The 25,168-nt window shown below is 55.4% G+C and overlaps 1 protein-coding gene and 1 long non-coding RNA gene across 2 annotated transcripts; both read left to right on the top strand.

Moving 5' to 3' along the window:
- Nucleotides 1–7,549: 7,549 nt before the first annotated feature.
- LOC132421837 (uncharacterized) lies at nt 7,550–10,461 on the top strand. Its single transcript, XR_009518781.1, has 2 exons — nt 7,550–7,877; nt 9,773–10,461. It is a non-coding gene; the product is annotated as an uncharacterized lncRNA (long non-coding RNA).
- A 3,906-nt stretch (nt 10,462–14,367) lies between these two features.
- Nucleotides 14,368–16,224, top strand: JUND (JunD proto-oncogene, AP-1 transcription factor subunit). Its single transcript, XM_060008057.1, has one exon. The coding sequence runs from the start codon at nt 14,523–14,525 to the stop codon at nt 15,558–15,560; it is 1,038 nt and encodes a 345-aa protein (XP_059864040.1). The 5' UTR covers nt 14,368–14,522; the 3' UTR covers nt 15,561–16,224.
- The last annotated feature ends 8,944 nt before the right edge of the window (nt 16,225–25,168 follow it).

The raw sequence follows: 25,168 nt of genomic DNA on the forward strand, positions 1-25,168 counted from the left end.
CAGGCCCGTTTTCCAGTCTTCTTCCTGGTTGGTTTCAAGAAACCAGCCTCAACCCCTTCAACAAGAAGAGAAACCAAAAGTGCTGGCCTGGTTCCCACAACTCGGCCTCCTTCTTTCTGCCCTTCTGATGGTCTGTCCCCAGGGATTTTCACCCCCATCAGCTGACTGCTGCATGACCTGCAGCCTGCGGGCTAGCTTACGTGTAGGTGGTTAAGTGTAGGTGGTTCCTGTAGGCCCCGACCTCCTCCCCTTGGAGTTTGCTCCAGCTGCTACAGGTCAGGGAGACCCACACACCCAGGGTGTGACTCAGCCTGGGGCCAGCGCCAGCCTGGATGGCCCTGCTGCCTCACCCTGGGGCCATGAGTCCATTTCAGAGACCTGGATTCAGTGGGCAGCCTCAAGCAGCAGCCCCGCAAGCTGGTGGTGGGTGGGAGGGTGTCTCTTGCTTTCCCGCCTGCACACACTTCTGCGCGGATTCCTCCTCTCCTGGGCCTCACCTGCTGCTCCAAGAGCACCTCCCCCGGGAAGCCCTGACCCCAGACTGCTGCCTCCCACGTCCTCCAGGCAGGCTTGACGGCCGCTGTCCTCCCCACCCATTCAACTGGACCCTGGGGTCCGCGTGTCCTGGCATCAGCAGCATGTGTGCCCCTACCGGCTCAGCATGTGCTTTGGTGTCCTCTGACATCTCTCTGTGGACAAAGGGCCGCTTGGCCTGTGGGAAATGGTCTGATGTCCACTTAAACGATCTCAGTGGGGGAAGCTGCCCGCCACAACGGGAGAAGAGGGCTGGCCGGGGGCGGAGGAACTGGGGCCACAGCTCCATCCCAGGCACTGGAGACTCAGCTGTGAATTAGGCAGAGAGTCCCCACCATGGTGGCCCTTACCTTCCACAGGGGTGAGCTGGCAACAAACAAGCCGAATGCATAAATTCAGAGTAGAAAGCAAGGGTGGGGGAGAGAGGTGGTCTGGGCAGGCCAGGGGGTGACATTCAAGAAAAGGGTTTGAGGGAGGCAGAGGAGCCAGCCATCTGGGGGAAGAGCGTTCCTGACAGGGAAACAGCCTGTGCAAAGGTCCTGTGCCAAGTGGTGACCGGAGCAAAGTGAGAGGACAGGAAATGGGGCGGGTGCAGGCCCTGAGCGAAATGGGAAGCCGCAGAACGTTCTGGAACAGACTGAGGCAAGGGTGAAAGCCAAGAGACCAAGAGTAGGCAGTGCTGGGTGCTCAGCCCAAGGTAGAGGCTGTAGAGGTGACAGGAGAAGGGGCAGGGGTGCCATGAGGGCCCAGGCAGACAGGCTGTTGTTCTGCAGGAAGCTCAGGATGCTGGGGTGGGTCCTTTCCAAAGAGTCGAAGGGGGACATGGTCAAACCAATTCCCGAACAACGAGAAGCCTCTGGCCTCGGAAAGAGAGCAGGGAACAACAGGTAGAGGGAACAGCAAGTGCAAATCCCCTGAGCTTCCATGGCCTGCTTGGGAAGGGCAGAGAGGATGAAGAGACCCAGGGCCGTGAACTAACAACAGTCTAACATGTGCCAGGCACTGCCTAGGCGCAGACACAGAGAGGGTGAGCGACCCTCCCCAGGACACACAGCCCCCAGGACACACCGCTCCAGAGCCTCCTCTGAGCTCCTCCCTCTGTCCCCTCCTTGAACTTGGAGGATCCATTTACCTTCTCTCAGGTCAGTTGTGTCAGGTGTAGAATTAGGAATGGGGGCAGGTGAAGTCAGCACCTGTTTTTTTTTTTAACAAATATTTATTTATTTATTTATTATTTATTTTTGGCTGCACTGGGTCTTAGTTGCAGCACACGGGATCTTCATTGCAGTGTGCGGGGTCTTTACTTGCGGCATGTGGACTTCTTAGTTGTGGCATGCGTGTGGGATCTAGTTCCCCAACCAGGGATAGAACCTGGGCCCCCTGCACTGGGAGCATGGAGTCTTACCCACTGGATCACCAGGGAAGTCCCTCGGCACCTGCTTTAAAATTCACTCCCCTGGCTATAGCCTCAGTTGAGGGACAGAGTTTGAAACACACAGAGGGCCAGCAAGTGTAACCCCACTGTGCTTCAGTTTCCTCACTGGTCAGCAGGGATAGTAGGGGACTCCACCTCACAGGGATTGTTGGGAGGATTACATGAAGGGAGGGTGGTTGGTAGACGTACAGCCAGTGCTCCATATGTGCTTTTTTTTCCCCCCAGCAGGGATCAAACCCGTGCCCCCTGTAGTGGAAGCGCAGAGTCTTAACCACTGGCCCTCCAGGGAAGTCCCTCATACGTGCCTGAAAACATAGGAGAGGCGCTTCACCGAGCACCTGTGGAGTGTCTGAAACCTCACCGAGGACCCTCTTTACCTCCATAAGCCGTGGGGTCAATGTGATTGGCTTGCTGTCCAGGGGGGACCTGGGCAGTGGTGCCACGCTACAGGGAGTGGCCAGGCCACTGTCCTTTGTACCCTGGAGCCCAGCACCAGACGCCTGGCCCCGGGCTAGGGAGCCGTCACCTTACAGGCCCAAGGTCCTGCCCTGAGAGCCCCCTCCTGGTCTTTGCCCAGCCACCCAGCAGTGACTCACCCCTACTCTGCCCCCGCTGGAACCAGGCACCGAAATAGTCACCCAGCTCATTCTCCGGGAGTGGCCATGGAAATATTTCAGGGCTGCATTCAGTGCCTAAAAATACTTGGCGAGTCCTCATGCATCTTCCCCTCCCTCATTCTCTTCTCTGTTCCTTTGAAGACTGTCCCTGTAAGCACCCCCAGGACCTGTCCCTCCACGCTGCACCCCTCCAGCACGTTAAGCGTCCAAGGCCAGCAGGGCTGTGGGATGTCCCCAAGTGCCCAAGTCCGTGTGAAGGGTGGCGACGTGGCCTCCCTCCCTCCCTGTTGCCATGGAGAGACTCGACAAGGTTCCCCAGAACTCTCTGGAAGGGCGAAGCCTTTTCCACAACCCCCAGAAGTCTCGGTTCCTGGATGGGGAGGCCCGGGCGCAGCAACACTGTCCAGGGAGATCTTCATTACTCAGCAGTTTTCCTTAAAAATTAGAAAATGGATCTTGCTGTTTGTGTTCACGAGGCTGCTAGAAGCAGGCCCCTAGGACGGGGCCCCCAGCTGGACTGAATTCCATTGCCTTCCCTGCCCACTTGCTTCGGGACCCCACATAGGTTACAGATCCTTCTCCCTCCCCCAGGGGAACAGACCGTCCCCTCCAAGGGACCCAAATATCTTTGATGTCATCCCAACCACTCAGCCTCCCGGGCACACTCCATCCTAACCACCGAGCCCCTTAACCTTTCTTGTGGCCACAGGAAGGCGAGGGAAGCAATTGGAGTCAGACTGTGCCTTGGCCCCCTGGGGTCTGATCCAGCTTCTCTGTCACTTGAAACCTCCAGCTAGAGGGAACTGCAGGCACAAAGGCCCTGGGGAAGGTGCATGCTGGGTGTCTTAGAGACACAGGAGGTTGACCATTATTGCCTAAAGTCCACCCTTTATTCAGATTTCCTTAGTTTTTACCTAATGTCCTTTAAAAAAACAATGGAGGTAACATTGACTAACATAAAATCAACCATTTTAAAGTGAGCAATTCAGTGGCATTTAGTACATTCACAATGTTGTGCAACCACCACCTGTATCTAGTTCCAGAACATTTTCATCACCCCAAAAAGAAACCCCACACCCCCTCCCTCCTCCTCAGCCCCTGGCAACCACTACTCTGCTTTCTGTCTCTATGGATTTGCCTGTTCTGAACATTTCACATAAACGGAATCACACACTATGCAGCCTTTTGTGTCTGGCTTCTTTCACTCAGCATAATATTTTTAGGGTTCATACATGTTGCAGTGTGTATCAGTGCTTCATTCCTTTCTTTGGCTGAATAATATTCCGTTGTATGCATGGATCACATTTTGATTATCCTTCATCAGCTCTTGGACATCTGAGCTGTTTGTTGAGTTTTTACTCTGCCTTGGGCACAGTTCTAAGCACATAATCCCCACCCCCCACTGTAAAGTCATACTGTGCTCACCATGCCAATTTCACAGTTGGAGAAGTGAAGGCATACCCTGGGGGGTAGAGAGATAATTGGGAAACCAAGAATTAAACGAGATAAATACGCAGGTGAAGACCCTAAGGGTCTTCCAGGCAGGGAGAGCAGCATGTGCAAAGGCCCTGAGGTGGGAATGAGCTGGTGTGCTGGAGGAAAAGTGCAGAGGCTGGTGTGGCTGGAGTGGAATAAGTAAAGAGGGTGGAGGGAGGTGGGCAGCAGCTGTGGGGCCTGCGGAGTGTGGGGAAGTGTCTGGGCTGTACCTTGAGATGAAGAGACAGAGAGAGAGACTGAAAGACGCAGGAAGAGGGGGAGAGACTGAGAGCAGGAGGGAGAGAAGGGGGCCTCAGCATCTTGAGGCCTGGACCCAAGTGGCCTGGGGGTCTTCACCCACATCCTCCCAGCCCAGACCCCTCTCTGATACCTTGACTGCACGGGCGTGAGGTAACTGCCCTGGGCTGAGAATGATGTGGGCACACAGGAGGTGGTCCATAAATGTTAGGCGGATGTATGAATGAGGGATGGACAGACAGACAGACAGATGGGCAGGATGACAGGTGAATGGAGGGAGGAAGACCTGGTACCCAAGTCAGTGCAGTGAGAACATTGTCCCCCACCTTCCAGCAGGTGATTGGATGGGGGTTGTGGAGGAACTTATCCAGCTGCCACAGGGCCTCACCCACTCCTCTCTAGTCTCAGAAAATGAGTGGAGTGGAGTGGAGGCTACAGGGTGGGGGTTGGGGAGGGTGCTGTGAGTGCAGAGGCGGGCCGGCTGGGTACCAGATGCCGCTACCTGCCTCTGCCTCTGAGTCAGTATCACCATGGCAACACGGGCCCTGCCGGATGCTCCTCTGGGCACATCCCCCATCACTGCAGCCACCATCACTACCGCCTCCTCACAGGGGGCAGGGGCAGAGGGGACAGCTATTTTTACCCAGGCTCAAGGACCCTGATGCCCACCTTCTCCCATTTCCATCAGCCTGTCTGTCTCCTAAGCCACCCCCTCCCTACAGAGCTTGCAGCCAAACTGGGGGTGAGGAGGCTGAGTGAGGGGCCCAGGGGCGTTGGGGAGCCAGCCAAGGGAGAGTCTCTGGGCTCTGCTCGGTAGGGGAGCTGCAGGGTGTCTCCTGAGGTGGGCACTGGTGAGGGAACATCATGGGCAAGGGTTGGGTGGCTCGATGGCAGCAGTGGGCAGAGAGCTAAGGGGTGGCAGGGAGATGGGCAGGGAGCCACAGAGAGTGTGAGGAGGCCAGGGTGGCACTCACAGAGGGCAGAAGATGGACCCCTGTGACCCTTGGCAGTCCCTATGCCCCCTGTGCCTCCCCTGGAACATGGACACTGGTAGGGAAACAGAGGCAGGGAGGGTAGTCACGGGCCCTACCTGGGCTGGCAAGGACTCCAACTATCACCCACTCCAGCTGCTGACAACATGGATACCCCTGCGATTCCCACCCCCCTTACCTTCTCCCATCTCCCCTTTCCTCACCCCACTCCAGGCCTCTTCCTTGAGTCTCTTCCAACACACCTTGCAGCCCTACCTCAGGGCCTTTGCACTCGCTGATCCAGCTTTCAGGCACATCCTTCCCAGGTGCCTCCTCTTGGAGCCCCCTTTGTCTTCAGGTGTCAAGGACCCTCTGTATTCACCACTCCCCTCCTCCCAGTGAGATTTCTTCATAGCTCTTGTCACTGCCAGATATTATATTATCTATGTTTTCACTTATTTCCACCCCAAGAATGGGGGCCCCTCTCAGAACCTCAGTTTACCCAGCTTGACAATGGCAGTAGCCAGTGTGCGGAGGGAAGGGGAAGACAGGCAGTGAAATACCAGTGTCTGGGTCCTCTCCACCTGACCCAGAGCTGCAGGGGCATGGTGGGGACTTGGAGTGACCTACAGCTCCCTGGGCATTTCAGGCCACAAAGCCCTGTCCGAGGTCAGTGAGCAGTGGGTGAGCCAGGCTGGGGCCGCAGCCAGCATCAGGGATCCTGCCCTGTGAGCCTCCAGGACAGTTGGGGCCTCCAGCTCCCGGGGTGGCCTGTGAGTTCCTTACACCATACATACTGATCATCCCTAGGAGACAGTCACTGTATTTTCCTTGTACAGATTTATAATGTCACCTTCTCTTCATGCCAGCGAGACAGAAGACTGGGTCCAGTCCCCAGCCAAGGGCCCTGCATCCCAGTGAAAAAATGTGGCTTGATTTAAAAACAGTCATTTGTCTCTTCCTGTGTCTCCTGCCTTCTCAAGCTGGTCTCTCTTCCCACCTCCTTTCTCTCTGGTCTCTGTCTCTGTGTTTCTCCACCAGACTTTGCTTCCCTCCCTCTCCCCTCTCTCCCTCCATCTCTGCCTTTCTCCCTTTGTTTATTTCTCACTCACTATAATTCCCTTTTCCCTTCCACTATGTGCCCGCTCCAACCCCCCCTGTTAGGAGGCCCTGATAAATCCGGCCTTGCCCAGAACCTTGGGGCCGGCCCCTTAGCCTCTATCTACCCATTCATCAAATGGGCTTGTCCTAGGACCTGAAGTCCTGGGCGGAGGGGAGTTTGGCAGCGGACATGTCCCTCCCTCCCCGGCTGCAACAGCACTTCACGGCCCGGCAGGGAGGGGTTAACCGCGTGCCGTCCCCCTTCCCCCAGCCCTGCATTTAATTAGCAGCCCCGCGGGGCTGCCGAACTGGGCGTGGGGCGAGGGGGGCCGGGCCGGGAAGGGAGGGAGGGAGGAGAGGAGGCGGGGGAGAAGTGGAGGGGAGTAGAAACGGAGGGAGAGGGACGAAAGGGGGCTGGAGGTAAGGAGGGGGTGCCGGGAACCAACCGGGGATTCGAATCCTGCCTGGCTAGTGTCCCCAGCTCGTACCTCAGGGCTCTCGGTTCCCTTCCCCGCCCCTCGGGGTGGGAATCCCCTCCCACCCCCCCCTCCCGAAGGCCGAGCCGGGCGCCCGCAGTAAATGTCAGCTCTCTTCCCATTGTCCGGTGGAGGAAACTGAGGCCCACGTAGATGTGGCGACTAAACTAGGACACAGCTCGGGGCTGCCTAGCGTTTATCCGCGTTTGTCTGCGTGCTGGACAACAAAACCAAAACACCAGTTCGTCCCAGCCAGGCGACCCCGGGGGCGGTCTCGGCTTGGGAGACGGTGACCCGGTGGAATAGGGGCGGGCTGGGGCAGAGGGGCAGGAACCTGGAGCCCAGAGGCCCAGGGTTTTCCCACCTAGGCCACGCCTCTCGTGCCTCAGTTTCCCAGTCTATTTGCGCAACGTCGGGGAAATTGGAGGGCCGGACCCTACCCACCACCACACCCACGGTCTCCTGCGCTACAGGGGCGCGGGCCGGGCGGCCAGACCATCCGAGTCTACGCCGCTCCGCCTCGCCTTGACGTCGGTGCTGACGCCACCCGCACCCCTCGCAGCCACAAAGTCCGGTCGCCGCGCGGGGTTAACTCTTGCGCTGCCACCCGCTGCGCCGAGACCTCCCCCCACCACCACCCAGTAACCTTTCTCTCCCCCACCCCCGCCAGAGGAGGGGCCAGGCTGCCGGGACAGACGTGGGACAGGTCCTGGGCAGCCCAGCCGCCAGGAGAGGCGAGAGGCCCCGATCGGCATCCAGGTCTTTGCCTGCGCCTGGAATGTGCCTCCTCCCCAACCCAAGTCCTTGTTTACTGCGACATCCCTCCCTCCGGCCCGGCCCTGACCCCTCCAGGGCTGGGCGTGTCCTTGTCCGGCTGTGTCTCCCCGCCCCGGATGGGGGGCGCTCCTCAGGCCCGGGGCGGGGACCTGTCACCCAGCGATTCGCTGTTTCAAGGTCGAGTTTCTTATACCCATTTTTAACATGAGAACCGTCGAAGCCTAGAGAACTTGTAAGTCACCCAGAGGTGGGCCGTGTAACCCTGGCCGAGCCCCAGCTCTTGCGGCTCCCCTGCCCCACCCCTGAGGGGGCGGGGGCTCGATTCCCTCGACGGGGGAGGGAACCCTGCAGGCCCCGCCCTGCCCCAGGGGAAGTGAGAATGGGGGGCCCTCCCCCACATCCTCACCACTTCCTCCCGGGGAGAGGCGGTGGCGGAGGGGGCATGGGGGAAGGGTGGGAGGCGACGGGCGAGGGAGTTCAGAGGAACGGGCTCAGGTTCAGAGTGGGGGGAGTCTCCCTGGCCCCGCGCCCAGGAAGGGCACGACTGGCGTTAATATATACCTCGCAGGCATCCACCCCCCGCAATCTGCTCCTTCCCGGGGGGCCCCTTCCCAAGCGACCCGGACTCTGCCTGCTCCTCCCCACCCTGGGGGCCCCCGCCGCCTCCTCCCTGCTCCCTCGGCCGCTTGCTTCACCCCCATTCGATCTACTCCCCTACAGGAGCCTGATCTGTAGGGCTGCCGACCAGCTGCCGGCCCACAAGGTCCTCCCCCGCCCCGCCCCCCGCAGGCCCGAGGTCCAGACCCGTCTTCTCTCTGCATCAGCCCAACTCCCTGAGCCTTGTCTACCTGTAGAGATTCACCTGGATTCCAGTCTTCCCTCCAAAGATTGGACCCATGCCTTGCTCAGAGCCTCAGTTTGTTCATGTGAAAAATGGGGACAGGTGTCACTCTTCACGGTGCTGCTGTGGGGTTTTAAAGGAACAACGTCGAGAGTGAGTTTCCCATCTTGGCAGCACGGAAGCATCTGCTCATTACTTCACTCACTCATCCACTTATTCATTTAATTATTTATTAATGTGTCCATTGATTCACACACACACCCTCCCCAATCCCAGGCAGCTTGGGAGCGACCTCAGGGGTCCACAGGACTGTGGGTGGGGACAGCCCCAGGGTCTTGAGGCAGAAATGGGAGCTTCCACTTAACCAACCTGAAGCCTCCTCAGAGAGGCCTCTGCCTGCCACTGCAGCCTCCACCTGTTCCCCCAGACAGGTCGGTACCTCTCAGGGCCTTGGGAGGATTCCGGCTGCTGCAGGCAAACCCCACGTCATAGGTGCTCATCACCAAGGCTGGGCACATTATTGAGCTCCTACTGCGTGCTGGGGTCCTTCCCTTGGGGACAGGAATGCTGGGTGGGTCCCTGTGGCTCCTCCTGCCCTGTGGACGCACATGCTCCACTCTTGTTGGTTTGGGGCTTCCCTGCTTTTAATGCTTTCTGGATACTGGAACATTCGGGGTCCAGGACTGGCCCAGAATGTCCCTGAGGAGTGAATGCCTGAGTTTTGCTCTCATTTCATCGTTTTTCGGTTTCTTTCTATTTATGGCAAGAGAAACTGGTTTTCCATTCCTGGTGGTGACTCGAAGCTTCCCTCTTGAAATTTATTTACTGAAGTAGAAACAGAAAAGGGGTCGACTTAAAGGAAAAAATTGTGACATTGACCTAAAGCGGGCTTCTATGTTATGGTGGTGGTTTCCCATCCCATGTGAGTCTGGTCAGCTCAGAGGTGATGAGAGATGGCCCCAAACCCTCCCCCAGCACACAGGCCTGGGCATACAGCAGGCGTTCAGTAGAGGGTGGTAGAATGGATGAATGAGGGTGCTTGCACTTGACCAAAAGCAAAAAACAAAACCAAATCAACTTCTGAAGCTGGTCTTGTGAAATCCAGCTCACCGCCCTCTGACCCCCAAATCTTCTGGTTCCCCAACGTCGGCCTGTGAAAAGACCTAACCTGGGTCTGGGTATACAGCAAGTGTACACAAAATGTGCACTGGATGAGTGCAGGAGTCCTGCCTGTCCTGGGGGGTGGAGGTCAGGATAGCATAAGACATTATTTTCTTGTCCCACAGCCCTTCTGGACTCATTCAATCAATCAAGTATTGGACCTAGTGACTCTTCTGAGCCTGCGGGAGCCTCGGGACACCACAACCTCGGGAAAGAGTCAACAGGGCCACCGGTCATAAAGCAGGCTCTGCCCGGTGTCCATCTGGTGCTGAAGGTGGCTGCCGGCGCATCAGCTTCCTCGTCTGTAAAATGGTCTCGTGAGACTGGAAAGAGCCAGAGGGCAGGGGCTGAGTCCTCTCCCAGAGGCCTGACGAACACCTGCGCTGGACGAGGGAGGAGGGCGGTTCCTGCTCCAGGCGAGGGCGGAGGCGGGATAGGAGGGGAGGGGCCGCCGCCTGCGCCAGTAACCCGATCCTCAGGAATGCGCCGGGGCCAGAAGCGCCCCCAGCCCGAGCCCGGCGCCCTTCCCCCGGCCCACCCGCGGGGTTCTGCCACCGGGGGACGGTCTCCGCAAGTTCCACCCCCACCAGCCCTTGGGTCCTAAGCGCCGGGGGACTGTCCGCAGAAGCCCCATCCAACCCCGCGGTGATCTGAGCACGCCGGGACCATCCTTGGCAAGAGCCTCTGCCCCAGGACCCCCTCCGCTTCACTCCCTTCGGCTTCCTGCTTAGCTCTTTTTCTTTGGGGCTTTCCGTTTTATTAAGTAGATTTTAGGTCTCTGGAGCTTCAAATAAAGACTAAACATTAAATCGAATTGCAGGTTGCTTTAAACAAGAAAGCAAATCTCTTCGCGCTGGGGAGAGGGCAGAGCTGCGGAGATTTGAACGCCGGCGAGGGGGCGTTACGTTCAGCCTCCATTTGGAAGGCTGGGGTGGGAATGGGGCTGAGGCCTTGGCTGTGTGACCCAGGGCAGGTCGCGCACCCTCTCTGGACGCTGCTCTGGGAAGTGAGATAATGTCCCAAGACTTAAGAAGCTGCAGGGAGAGTAAAGGCGAAAATAAAGAGTCCCGACCTAGCCCTGTTACCCTCTGGTCCCTCAATCCTATCTGCCACTTCTGCTGCCCTTGAGACAAATACCACCTAGGTTTCAGGGGAGGTACCTCCACTGCCCCCCTTGCCTTCCTTCTCTCGCTCTGGCTCCCCTTGGCTCAGTGAATCCAGCCTCACTTGCTTCTCTACTCTCCATCGGTGTGGCCAGCAGGTTCTACCCCAGGGCTTTTGCACTTGCTGTTCTCGCTGGGACACTGCCCTCAAATGAATTATCTCATGATTTGCTCCAGCTCCTCCTGTATTCAGCATCACCTCCTGGGGTGACCCTCCCAGAGTACCACACTCTAAAACACTACCCCTTGGGCTTCCCTGGTGGTGCAGTGGTTGAGAGTCCGCCTGCCGATGCAGGGGACACGGGTTCGTGCCCCGCTCCGGGAAGATCCCACATGCCGCGGAGCGGCTGGGCCCGTGAGCCATGGCCGCTGAGCCTGTGCGTCCAGAGCCTGTGGTCCGCAACGGGAGAGGCCACAACAGTGAGAGGCCTGCATACCGCAAAAAAAAAAAAAAAAAAAAAAAAAGTAAAACACTACCCCGTTCATCCTCCGTGAAGGAAGTACCATTTATTTTCCTTGAAGCTGTGCTTGTCAGGTCCCTCCTTCACACTGTGTGTCTGAGAGGTTGCCGGTGTTTGTGTCACCCATGTGAGTCCCCATCACTAGGTTCACAGTAGGTGCTCAATCATTGTATGTGGAATGAATGAATGAATGGGAGTTTTCCTTAGTTCACTGCATGGGACTGTTGATGGATTTCAGGCCCCCCCCTTGACCTGCCTGAGAAGTCCCCAGTCTGGGAGGACTAAAGCTGGACACAGCTATCCCCCAGCTCTATGGGGTCAGCGCTGGTCCAAATGGAGGAGCAGGGCTGGAGTGTCCCAGAGGGAGGAATGAGAGGATGGGGAAGGGTACTGGGTCACAGGGAACAGCAAGTGCACAGCAGAGGAGCCTGAGGGGGGTCGATATTGGAGAGTAGGGATGGCAGAGGCTGCCAAGGGCAACTCCCCACACTTAGAGGCCAAGACAGGTCTTCCCCACCTAGCTCCAAGGACCCTCCTGGGGCAGAGAGAATCAGAAACACAGAGTGGACAGGGCTCAGTCAGATGGAAGGGTTTAGGGGAGTCCCTGGAGGCATGGTTAAGGAAGACTTCTTGGAGGAGGGAATACTGGAGGTGGTTTTTGAAGGATGAGTAGGAGTTTGCCAGGAGGCTAAAGAAGGGCACTCCAGGCTGAGGGTATTCCAAAGAACTGCAGTTAAGTTTGGCCAAATGATAATAAAGTAAAACAATTATAGAGAACATTTATTGAGCCCTTACTATTTGTTCAAATACTTCCAATAAAAGTCACAATACTCCATGAAGTAGGTGGATTATTTGCTCCATTTTCATAAGCAGTAAACACACTCAGAGATGTAACATGCCTTGGCCTTCCTGTGCCTCCATTTCCCAAAGCCTGTCTGTTGGGTGACCGCTCAGCTCAAGCTGGCCCTGCCCACAGCTTACCAGACCATCCCTACCTATCAAAGTCAAGGCCCAAGGTCAGGGTGGAGCCTCCCTAGGCCGCCCACTCACCCTCCTGCCTTGGGGAGAAGCATGATCCCATCTCCTTCAGTCTAGCCCCACTGCACAGGCCCAGAGAAGGGTCCTAGGGCAGGGCTGGTTACAGGCTGGGGGCTGCATCCACTCCATTTAGGGGTCCCTTTGCTCAGGCTGGTACCCAAGAGGACAGGTCTGGAGGGCACAGAGACCCACATTCCTGGAAACACAGACACATACACCTATACACACACACGGGTACATAGATCCATGTGCACGGATCCACACGGGCACAGACACCCACTCCCGTGTGTGAACACATCCGGGTACACTGACCCACGCGTGAACACACACAGGCACATGTGGGCACAAACAGACATTTGTGTGTATGTAGACACAAACCCACACCCCCAACCCTCTGCCAGCCAGGCCAGGCTTCTTGCTTGTGATGACAACCTCCCTCATGGCCTTCTTGCTCCACAGCCCAGTTAGGGGCAAGGCCAGGTGAGGAAGGGAAATAGAAGAAAGGGTGCTCATGTCCATAGGCCAGTCAGACAAACCGAGGCTAGAAACTGCCACAGCCACCCCACCAGCCTGTGTTCTCCTTTAACACTGGCTGTTGGATGCTAGGCCCTATGCAGGAAGCTGGGGATCCAGCAGGCTCAAGATAGACAAGGTCCCTGCCCTCCTGGGCCTTATGGTCCGTCCCATCATTCTGGATGGTTCTGAGAATATAACAGAAACAAGGTGAGTGGGAGGGGCCTCTCTGAGGACAAGTGTAAGCATGGTGGGGGGAGGAAGGGAGCACCAGGCTGAGGGCATAGCACCTATCGATGAGGCAGCAATGAGTTGGGAAGACAAAGCTCAGACAGGTTGAGGGTGAAAGGTTAGAGGGGGTCACCCGAAAGAGCAATGGAGCGTATGGGGCCTCCACCAACTGCTTATGGATTGAGCGTCATCCCGAGTGTGGTGAGAGCCATGGAGGGGTTCTGTGCAGGGGCTGTAGGTCGGATCCAAATGTCCCCAGGATCTCTTGGGAGTGTGGGGAAGGGCCCCTCTCACCTCCCTCAGATCCCATCGCCAGCCAGCCTTTATGGAGGCCCATTAAGCCTGACCTGACAGTCATGATAGTAGTAATAAACAGGTAATAATTACCAGCTTGGATTCCTGCCTTAACAACCCAGTCCGGGAGTCACCGGGGTACCCACAGGAGGCCCTGGCAGAAGCAGAGATACAACGTAGGCGGCTGCCCAGGGGCACGGACGCCCGGGTTCTACCAGATGGATAAGAGTTCAGGCCTGGTCACAGCTCTGGCCCCGAGGGCAGGTCACTCCACCTCGCAGAGCCTTAATTTCCCGTCTGTAAAGTCAGGAAGTCGGACTCCCGCGCTTTAGACCCCACCCAGTGAAGAATAGCAGGATCAAAGCATTTCCAGCAACTTCTGGCTGAAACCTCCTCTCCCCTCCCCCGTCTTCCTGGGGCAAACACACCACCGGGGACTGGGGTGGGGGTGGCGGTGACGTGGAGACAGACCTGACGCACGCCCCCGGCGAGCCACCCGGCACAGCTCCCTCAGGCCCGCACAAAGCCTAGATAGAGGTGCGCTAAGGAAGGTACAGTCGGCACGGTGGAGCGGGAGGCGACAGGGAGTTATTTATCCATCCGGAGCCCCATCCCCCTCCGGGCTCCGGAGGTCGGCACCGCCCCCGCCCGGCCGGGGCCCCACTCGCGGACGCGGGGCGGGGCCGGGCCTCGGGGCGGGCGGGCGCCGGGTGGCCGGGCCCATCACGCCACCCGGAACGTGCCTTGGCGGGAGGCGGCACTGGGGGCATTGGTCGTACACAGCACTCCTGGGGCGGAGTGACCGGGCCGGGCGCTCTGCTCGCCCCCATGACGTCAACCCATAAGGCAACGCGCTGTTGTGCCGTTTACCGCGCGTCACCCGGACAACGGCAGTCGGTGGGGGTTGAGGGGGGCGTTGGTGACTTGGCCCCGCCCCGCCATGCAAATGAGCAACGTCACTCGTGCCCAATGGCGAGCAGGGACAGTGAGCTCATCGCGCTCGGCCGAGGCTATAAGGGGGCGCGCGGGACGCGCGGCTCAGGAGCCGCCGCCAGCGGAGGGCCGGGCGCAGCGGCCGCGGCGGGAGCAGGGCCGAGCGGACGGGGGGGCGCGGGCCCCCCGGGCGGCCGCGGCCACTCCTCCCCCCCGGGCCGGCGCGGCGGGGGAGGCGGAGGATGGAAACACCCTTCTACGGCGATGAGGCGCTGAGCGGCCTGGGCGGCGGCGGCAGTGGTAGTGACGGCAGCTTCGCGTCCCCGGGTCGTCTGTTTCCCGGGGCGCCCCCGACGGCGGCGGCCGGCAGCATGATGAAGAAGGACGCGCTGACGCTGAGCTTGAGCGAGCAGGTGGCGGCAGCGCTCAAGCCCGCGGCCGCGCCGCCCCCGGCCCCTCTGCGCACCGACGGCGCCCCTGGCGCGGCGCCCCAAGACGGTTTGCTTGCCTCGCCCGACCTGGGGCTGCTCAAGCTCGCTTCGCCTGAGCTCGAGCGCCTTATCATCCAGTCCAACGGGCTGGTCACCACCACGCCGACAAGCACGCAGTTCCTCTACCCCAAGGTGGCGGCCAGCGAGGAGCAGGAGTTCGCCGAGGGCTTCGTCAAGGCCCTAGAGGACTTACACAAGCAAAACCAGCTGGGCGCGGGCGCGGCCTCCGCTGCCGCCGCCGCCGGGGGACCCTCTGGCATGGCTGCGGGCGCCGCGCCTCCCAGCGAGCTGGCCCCGGCAGCGGCCACGCCCGAGGCGCCCGTCTACGCGAACCTGAGCAGCTACGCGGGCGGTACCGGGGGTGCGGGGGGTGCTGCGACGGTCGCCTTCGCCGCGGAGCCCGTGCCCTTCCCGCCGCCGCCACCCCCAGGCGCGCTGGGGCCTCCGCGCCTGGCCGCGCTCAAGGATGAGCCGCAGACGGTGCCCGACGTGCCGAGCTTCGGCGAGAGCCCGCCGCTGTCGCCCATCGACATGGACACGCAGGAGCGCATTAAGGCGGAGCGCAAGCGGCTGCGCAACCGCATCGCTGCCTCCAAGTGCCGCAAGCGCAAGCTGGAGCGCATCTCGCGCCTCGAGGAGAAAGTGAAGACGCTCAAGAGTCAGAACACGGAGCTGGCGTCCACGGCGAGCCTGCTGCGCGAGCAGGTGGCGCAGCTCAAGCAGAAGGTCCTCAGCCACGTCAACAGCGGCTGCCAGCTGCTGCCCCAGCACCAGGTGCCCGCGTACTGAGCTCGCGCGCGGGGCGCATGCGCGGCCTCCTCCCAGAGAGGCGGGCTCGCGTGGTTGAGGGGGGCGTGGGCGCCCCGGACTCGCAGAGGGCGCGGCCCCGGGATCCCCGCCTTGAGGGTGCCAGGAGTCGGAGAGGGCGCCTCAGACTTGACAAGCTGGACCCCCTGCTGCCGGGGGGCGAGCGCATGACCCCCACCTCCCCCGCCCTCGCGCTGCCTCTGTCCCGGGCGCGCGGCCACCCAGTGTTGCACAAACCCGCGCGTTCTGGCCGCCCCTTTGTACACACCGCCGCCGAAGGAGGCTCCGAGGGGGCGCAGGCTCAAGCCCTGCGTTTTCTCTTCTTTTACTTTTTTTTTGACTTTGGAAGAGAGAAGAACAGAGTGTTCGATTCTGCCCTATTTATGTTTCTACTCGGGAACAAACGTTGGTTGTGTGTGTGTGTGTTTTCTTGTGTGGGTTTTTTAAAGAAATGGGAAGAAGAAAAAAAAAACTCCCTCCTTCCCTTTCCTCGCTCTCGCTTCCCTTCCCCTTCCATTCCTCCGGCGCCCTCTCGTCCCGCCGTTTTTCTTCTGTTTTTTTGTTCCGTTTTGCTACGAGTCCACATTCCTGTTTGTAATCCTTGGTTCGCCCGGTGTTCTGTTTTCAGTAAAGTCTCGTTACGCCAGCTCGGCTCTTCGCCTCCTTCTTCTCCTGCCGGGGCCTGACGGGGTGGGCGGGGCCTGGCCCGGTCCCCGTCCCCTCCTGCCTCCTTCGCCTCCTCCCTCCGCCCCTGCTCAGAGGAGGAGGGAGTCGGCGTCCGGGAAGAACCTGCACATCTGGCGCTCAGAGAGCGCCATCTAGGAGCGCCTGGGCGCTGGGCCGACTCCTGTCCGGGTTGGGCGGGGGACATTGGGGTTTCCAACCTGAGTTTGGAACTAGCCAGCCCGAGGGTGTCCCCTTTGTCTCCCCTTTGCGGAGGAGGGACTGCGGGAGGGAAGGGGGACAACTTCAGCCCGAGTCAGGGAGGAAAAGGCAGAAACTAACTTTCCGGGCTTCTGTTTGCCTGTCTGTAAAATAGGCAGAGCAATGGTAAACTTGTTCCCTAAAGTTGTGAGGATTAAGACAGTTCGTTTACAGAGCAGTTCTTGGCTTACGGGTGGTGCTCAGTGTAAGCTTGTATTATCGTTTGTCGGATGGGGAGCGTGAGTTTCCGGAACAGAAGGAAGGTTGGCACAGGTAGGATCTGACCCAGGCAGTCTGCCTCCGGGACTGGAGGTGTGGTTAGGTTCTGTGGGACCACTGACTTGGAATCCAGGATTTTTCAAGTACTGTCTGAAACACTCCTCCCCCAACATCCTATTCTCCCATTTTGAAGAAACTAAGGTTCAGAGAGGTTGAGTGACAGGCTTCAGGTCACACAGCCTTTTTTAGGAGACCGTGCAGGGACATTTTGCACCTTGGGTTTTTCACTTCCAGCGCCTTGACTGCCAGGTTACCCTCGTCCCCTGCCTGCTTTGGCTTTTGCTACTGTGGGGGCAAAAGACCCTGGACCTTGGGCTTCTGCCTCACTTGGGGCCCGAGGGACATAAGCATTGGTGGCCAAGGACACAGGGCAAGAGGGCAAGTGAGCTTTGAACTCCAGTTGTGTACCCAACCCAGATAGGGAAGGTGGGCAAATCATGCCTGTTTTACAGATGAGGAAACTGAGGTGCAGAGAGGTGCAGAGAAGAAACGCCTTGTGCCCACAGTCCCTCAGCCATCGAAAGAGTGGGGCTTCACCACATACAAGTTCCCTCTTCCTCCGGATCACCTGGCTGCCCACCTTTCAAGGCTTTAAGAGCTGCTTTGGGGTTTGTTTTTTTAAACTATGTGACCTCTCTTTGGTACCACCTTCAGGCAGATGTTTCAGGAGAGGGGTTTGAAGTGAAAAGAGGGCTGATGCTGAGGTTGGGGTGTCCACACAGAGGAGACCAAGAACCATGCTTGGGGGTCAGAGCTTCACTCTTCAGGAGGCTTGAGTCCCAACTTGGGTGCCAATTTGCCCAATTTGCCGCTGTAACCTCAGCCAAGTTCCCTCCCGGTTCTGGCCTTTACCTACTGTGCTGTGAAAAGGATGTGTTTCCCGTGTCCAGGTAACGTCTCAGGTCAGAAGTTGGAAGTGCTTGGGAGATGGACAGCAGTGAAATAGTATTCAGGCGAGGCGTACACTGTGCAGCCCCCAACCTATAGAGAAGGGGAAGCCCAGGGAGGTTACGAGATCTACCGGATACCCCCTGAAAGGTTTTTACTCACAGCACTTCCGACACCAAATGAGTGGGGTTTTTTTTTTTTCCCCCACACTAACCAGTTTTCCAACTGCAGACACCAACTGGGTATCCTACAATTCAATTCTGACACTCTACCTGGAGTTAGCACGGACCACACAGGTGAAGAGTTCAAAACTGCCCCACTTCAGATGCCGATCACAGGTCCCAGGTTGCCACCTGTGCTGCTTTTTATTAAAAAAATTATTTAATTTATTTTTGGCCCTGGGCGGCATGGGCATGCAGGGATTAGTTCCCCCATCAGGGATCGAACCCGTGACCCCTGCAGTGAAAGCGCCGAGTCTTAACCACTCCGCGGGAATTCTGCCCCCCCCCCGCCCCCACCCCGGTACTTCTTAAAGACTGGCTATAAACCCGAGGGTTCCCACCAACCCCTCCTTAGTTTCAATAATTTGCTATAACAGCTCACAGGGCCCAGGAAAGCACTTAACTCACTCTTTCCAGTTTATTTTAAAGAATACAACTTAGGGGCAACCAAATGGAAGAGATGCATAGGGCAAGGTATGGGGGAAGGGCAAATGGGGGAAGGGCAGGGAACTTCCATGCCCTCTCTGGGCACCTCATCTTCCCAGCACCCCATGAGTTCACCAATGCTTGGGCAGGATTGATGAAATCCCTGGCGTTTGGTGATTAACTCAATATCCAGCCCGTCTCCCTTCCCAGGAGGTCTGGGAGGTGTGGCAGAAAGTTACAACCCTCTGATCATGCCTTGGTCTTTTTGGAGACCAGCCCCCATCCTGAAGCTATCTAAGGACCCTGGCCGCACCACTCTGGAGTTTACAGAAATTTTAGGAGCTGTGTGCTAGGAACCAGGGACAAAGATCCTGCTAAATGATTGCAGCACAGGGGCTCAAACCCAAGCCTTTTACCTGCCTAAAAGGAGCCTTGGGGCTAGGTGGAGGCCCTGTCTTTTCACTAGCATGTGACCTGAAGGGCTTTTTGGAAACCATAGATCTGGCCCCTACTTGCCACTTTTCTGGAAAAAAGGCCTTGACTGCACCTGGCCCTGGGCAGGTCAGTGTCTCTTTCCAGGCAGCTCCCCACCGTCCTTCTGGCCTCGGGACCTTGGCACAGCTGCAAGCCTGATACCCCTCTTCCCTCAGCCACCCAGCTGAGCTTCACCTCTCAAGCTCTGCTGCAGATGCCCTTATTGGGCTCCATCAGTGCTCTGTGCTTCCACTATTATCGCCCTGATCACCCTGGATTTGTGTTTGGCTCACTCAGGTCATGGATGGGAACTGTCCTGGTCACTGCTGAAACAAAGGACATAAGTCTTGTCCAACTCCCATATCCCTAGTTTTGCCCAAAGCCACACCCACAGGGTGGAGAAGACAGAGGATCTTTGCAGAGGGAGGCTGGGCGTCCCTGTTGGCCTCTTGCTCTGATGCCCCCCAGTGGCTTCCCAGGGAGGCCAGGCAGAGGCCTCTGGGCCAGGCTGTGTGGCTTTGGCAGGACACTGCTGAGCTGAGGCCAAAGAGTGTGTCAGCCGTGGCCCAGCCAGCAGTGATTCACACGAGGCCTTGGCCCAGCCCCAGGAGGTGACTGGGGATGGTGGCCTCACTTCCCCTTCCAGGACTGTGGCTCAGGGTCAGTGCCCATTTTTGCCAGGCAGTGGGAAGATCCCAAGGGGCCCTGGGCCTGGCACTACCCTAAGGAGCCCCCATCCTCAAAGCCAGACACTCTAAACCCTTTAGGATGTAAGTCAGAGCACAAGAGCCATGGCTTACCCCTCACCTTCTCAACAAAACCCAAACTCCTATATAGTCCTCTCTGAAGCCTTACCTATACAGTCACCCTCCCTGCCCTCTTCTCCCTCTCTCCTCCATATTCCCTAAACATACCCAGCTTGTTCCCACCACAGGGCCTTTGCACATGCTTTGCTGTCCACCTGGGATGCCCTTCCCACAGGACACCCCCAGCCAACTCTTTTTCTCTCTCTGTGGGGCTCAGCCCATCCCACCCCCACTTTGGTTCCGTCGTAACAGTTTCACACCCCTAGATTATTTGAGTTGTTTGTGTCTCCAGGTCCAGATCAGGTCCCAGCACAAAGTAAGTGCTCAGCAAAGACCCAAGGGATGAGACTGAGGCTACCTCCAGACACATGGAAGGGGAGATTTTGGGGTCCCCTCTGTGCTCAGAGCCCTAACTTTCTACTCAGGATGGGCAGGCAAGATGTAGCAATCACCGTGCCCTCAACCCTGACCCTGACCTGGGTCCTGCCCCCTCCCCCACCCTACTGAGTCAGCCTTCTAATACCCCCTCCCCCCAGGAGATAGGATTGGCCAGGAACCTGGCTGTGAGTCACAAAGCCACTGTGGCACCAGTGCCCCGAGGCCGGCCATCTGCCTGGTGGGTTCAGCTTCAAAGGCAGGTGAGTGAGGCTGGTGGCACATTTGGTGGGGGGCAGTACATGGAGACCTGGTCATTCTCCCCTGGCCCCCAGTGCCTTCAGTCCTCCTGGGCCCTCCAGACTGCTTTGAGAGGTGGAACAGCTCCACAGCCTCTCACAGCAGGGGTGCTAGGGGCCCCCAGAGGCCTGATGGTGGGTTTGTCTGCCTTGGGGGCCCAGCCTGGAGAGCCTATCCTGTCTTCTTGGGAAGCTGGGAAAGTGGTCTCAGCTCATGTGACACATGTGGAAGGCTCAGAGGGGTTTGCTCAAAATTGCCTAGCTGCCCACTGAGCTTATGTGTCCGCGGCTCCTATTCCTTCTTTGCATTTCCTGCCATCCTGTTTCTCTCACTCTGTCCTTCCTTTGTCTCCTTATTCTGATTGAGTTTATCGAAAGGGCTGAGCCGTGTGGTTGAGAAAACCTCAGAACCTGGGATGGACCCATTTGGATCCTGAAGCGGCCGTCACCAAGTTCTGAATCCTGGGCCACGTTCATCCATCCATCCATCGATCCATCCATGTATTTATCCTTCCTTTCATCCTTCCATTTATCCATAAATATCTCTTGGGCACATACTATGTGTACTGTTCTAGACACTGGGACAAGGGTAAACAAAGGGTCCTCCCTGGTGGGCAGCTCACAGCCTAACGGGGGAGGCAAATAGGAAACGATATAAAGAAGTAAGACACAGTACGTTGGTACTTCCCTGGTGGTCCAGTGGTTAAGACTCCGCGCTCTCAATGCAGGGGGCCTGGGTTCGATCCCTGGTCAGGGAGCTAGATCCTGCATGCCGCAAGTTAAGAGCCCCGCATGCCACAACTAAGACCCGACACAGCCAAATAACTAAATAGATTAAAAAAAAAAAGAAAAAAAGACGCACTGTGTTGCCTCCTCTGACATGGGGACAGTGACTGTGCCCGCCTCCAGGGAGCCAGCTTCAGGCCAGTTTGCTGTTACAATTTAGTTCACATTGATGCCCGTTGTGCCTGGGGCCTGGCTCATCTTGGGGCCAGATATTCTTGAAAACAAATCGACTGTGATCATCTCTGTCTTGAGATGTTTAGTCCATTATCATATCAATGATTAATATGATTGAATTTAAATCTACCATTTTACTACTTTTCTTTCTGTGGTCTCCGAATTTTATTCCTCTGTTCCCCCTCTTCTGCCTTCTTTTGGATTATTTGAATCTTTTTCAGAATTCTCTTTTAAATTAACTACTGCCTTTTTTTTTTTTCCTTTTTAGGGGCTGCTCAAGGAACTGCAATCCTTAACATATATCCTTAAGTCACAATTGACTTGGACTTACTATTGTTCTACTTCACCTAAAATGTAAAAATCTTCCAAATGTAGAGGTCTTTTTACCCTCACCATTGTCCTTTATTCTCTTTGTCATATGAATGACATCTACCTAGATTATAAATGCCACAAGACAATGTTTTAGTTTTTGCTAATACAGTTATATGTGTTCTTTAAAAGAGGAAAATAATAGTCTTTCCTATTTATGCAGGTATTTATTTATCATCTCTTATGTGTTCTTCATTTCTCCCAAAAGATCTGTTTCCCTCAAGTGTAAATCTCCTTCAGCTTGAAGAACTTTCTTAGTAGCATTTATTGTAATGCAGGTGTGCAGGTGACAAACTCTTTTAGTTTTTTTTTTACCTGAAAATGTCTTTATTTATTTATTTTTTTTCAAAAATAATTTTTGTTATTGAAGTATAGTTGATGTACAATATTAAATAAGTTCTAGGTATACAGTATAGTGATTCACAAGTTTTAAAAGTTATGCTGCATGTATCGTTATTATAAAATATTGGCTATGTTCCCTGGGCTATATAATACATCCTTGTAGATTATTTTGTACATAATAATTTGTACCTCTTAATCCCCTACGCCTAGATTCTTAGAAAGCTAAAGGGACACACCTGAGAAGGTATGGTGGCATCAGACCCTCTAACTGATTAATAACAAGACACATCCACAAGCACTTACCCAACAAGCAATCTGTGTTGGTTGATTATGTGCCAGGCTGGCAATAGAGCTGGGGACACAGCAGTACAGCCCTTGCTCTCCAGTTAGCATGGTCATCTTGGAGGTAATCACCCATGACTGCCGTCCGGGCACAAAGCATCTCTCAGGGCATAGGAGCTACACAAGCCACATAAACCAGGTTCTTTGCACATTTTGGACCAAGCAGAGATGACCAGTCACGTGTCATCTTGTTTCTCTTTCTTTCTCTTTCTCTCTCCCTTTCTTTCTTTCTTATCAAAGTATAGTTGATTTATAATGTGTTAATTTCAGCAAAGTGATTCAGATATATATATATATATATATATATTCTTTTCCAGTTTCTTTCCCATTAGAGTTTATTACAAGATATTGATCATCTTGCTGCTTTTACTTCCTCTCTGAGGCAGAATTGATTCTCATTCTTTGCATACTGCTTAGAGAACCACTTTTGTTTCTGAGGAGTTTAACACCTTTTTATGCAGCTTGAAATCTCTGAGTATCTCCGTTGACAGCTGTTACTTCATAGAGTCTACAGAGAAAGGTGTGCGTGAGATTGCTTTGAGCGCCTAGCCCACCAACCCCACATTGAGCGGGGGGATTCCACAAAGCCTATCCGTTTTGAAAAATTTCAGTGATGCTTTGTGTCATACAGTCATCTCTGTTCTGGCTTGCAGGACTTCCCCGGGGTAAATTGACCAAAAATAGGCGGCAATTCAAGATGCAACTCAAGGATTTCCCTGGTGGTGCAGTGGTTAAGAATCCGCCTGCCTATGCAGGGGACGCGGGTTCAAGCCCTGGTCCGGGAAGATCCCACATGCCACGGAGCAATTAAGCCCGTGTGCCACAACTACTGAGCCTGAGCTCTAGAGCCCACGAGCCATGAATGCTGAGCCCGCGTGCCACAGCTGCTGAAGCCTGTGCGCCTAGAGCCTGTGCTCAGCAACAAGAGAAGCCACCGCAATGAGAAGCCCGTGCACCGCAACGAAGAGTAGCCCCCGCTCGCCGCAACTAGGGAAAGCCCACACGCAGCAATGAAGACCCAACACAGCCAAAAATAAATTAAAAAAAAAAATAAAAGATGCAACTCAAGGAGGACCAGCTTCTGTTTTCTGTAAAATGTCTTTAACTTTACTCTCAAAGGACATTTTTGCTAGGTATAGAATTATCAGGTGGCAGGTTTTTTTGTTCTTTCATCACTTAGGGTGCATGTCAGTTCTCAATTTATTACATCTTGCCTCCAAATGTACCTTTCAATATGTCCATTACTCTGTAATATACCAAGGAGTTCCTTTCATTGTCTCCTTTCAAGTGAGTAGAGGGTACTGGTGAAACATTGCCGGGAAGTGTCAGTGGTAGAGGTGTGAAGATTCCTGGTGAACCTGCCCCACTCATGGGTCTAGAACGTCATCCCTTTGCGACTTTGCAGACATGACCTGGTGAAAATCTTTCTGTAGGCTTCTTGACCCAAAACCCAAAGCCCCCACGGTGGCCCACACACTCTGCAGGCCTTCTGCCCACACCAGCAACTGGACTCCTGACGTGTGCTCATATCACCAGTTACTGATCACCTGTTCCTCCACATGCACTTCAGGGGGTGGCCTTTTGCTTGCCTGGCAACTCCAGCTCTGCTTCGGTCTGGCCAAACCAGCAAATATCTCTGCCATCTGGTGGGTCAAACCACATCTTCTCCAAGGGGGCTTAACCTCTTCCAAATTTGCCCTTCCTTGGGGATACTCCCTAGGAAACCACATTAGAGTTTCCTTTAGGCTGCGCTGGGTCTTCGTTGCTGCGCGCGGGCTTTCTCTAATTGTGGTGAGCAGAGGCTACTCTTTGTTGCGGTTCGCGGGCTTATTGCGGTGGCCTCTCTTGCTGCGGATCATGGACTCTAGGCATGCGGGCTTCAGTAGTTGTGGCATGCTGGCTCAGTAGCTGTGGCTCACAGGCTCTAGAGCGCTGGCTCAGTAGTCGTGGCACACAGGCTTAGTTGCTCCGCTGCATGTGGGATCTTCCCGGACCAGGGCTTGAACCTGTGTCCCCTGCATTGGCAGGTGGATTCTTAACCACTGCACCACCAGGGAAGTCCATAGTTACTGTTTTATCATCATAAACAATTCTTTGTATTAAACTTCCCTCATTTAATCTGTGGTGTGGTTTTGATCTTCTGACTGAGCCCAGACTGCTGCAGTGTCTTCTGGATGAGAAGCTGGCTGAATGATGGCTCCACTGTATGTTATGTATTATTTTTCTCTGACTGGTTTCAAGATTTGATCTTGGCTTTTCAGGATGTTGACTGTGTTGAGCCAGGTGTGTGTTTCTTTGTGCTTATCTTGCGTAGGGTTTTCTGAGCTTTTTAAACCTATAAATTTTTTTCCAACAGACTTTTGGCTGTTATTTCTTTACATACTTTTTATACCCTCCTCTTTTTTCTGGGACCCCAATTACATCTATGTTAGACCTTTTGATCTTGTCCCACAGGTCCCTAACGCTTGCTCTATGGCCCATTCTTTATCCCCTCTGTGTTCTTCAGATTGGATAATTTCTATTTATATTCAAACTCACTGACTCTTCTGTCATCTACGCTCTGCTGTTTAGCCCATCCAGAGAATTTTTGAATCCCAGACATTGTATATTTTCAGTTTTAGAATTTCCACCTCGTTCTTTTCTAATATCTTTATTTTTCTATTTCTCTACTGAGATGTCCCACCTCTTCACTCATTACGAGTATATTTTTCTATTTAGCATCATTATAATAGCTGCTCTAAAATCCTTGACTGATAATTCCAACATTTGGGGCATCTTGGGGTCATACTCCATTGATAAATTTTTCTCAGGAGAATGAGTTACATTTTTTTGAGTTTATTCATATTTCTAGTCAATTTGGATTATACCTAGACATTGTGAATGTT

This window comes from Delphinus delphis, chromosome 3 (genome assembly GCF_949987515.2).
Source record: "Delphinus delphis chromosome 3, mDelDel1.2, whole genome shotgun sequence".
Lineage (NCBI taxonomy): Eukaryota > Metazoa > Chordata > Mammalia > Artiodactyla > Delphinidae > Delphinus > Delphinus delphis.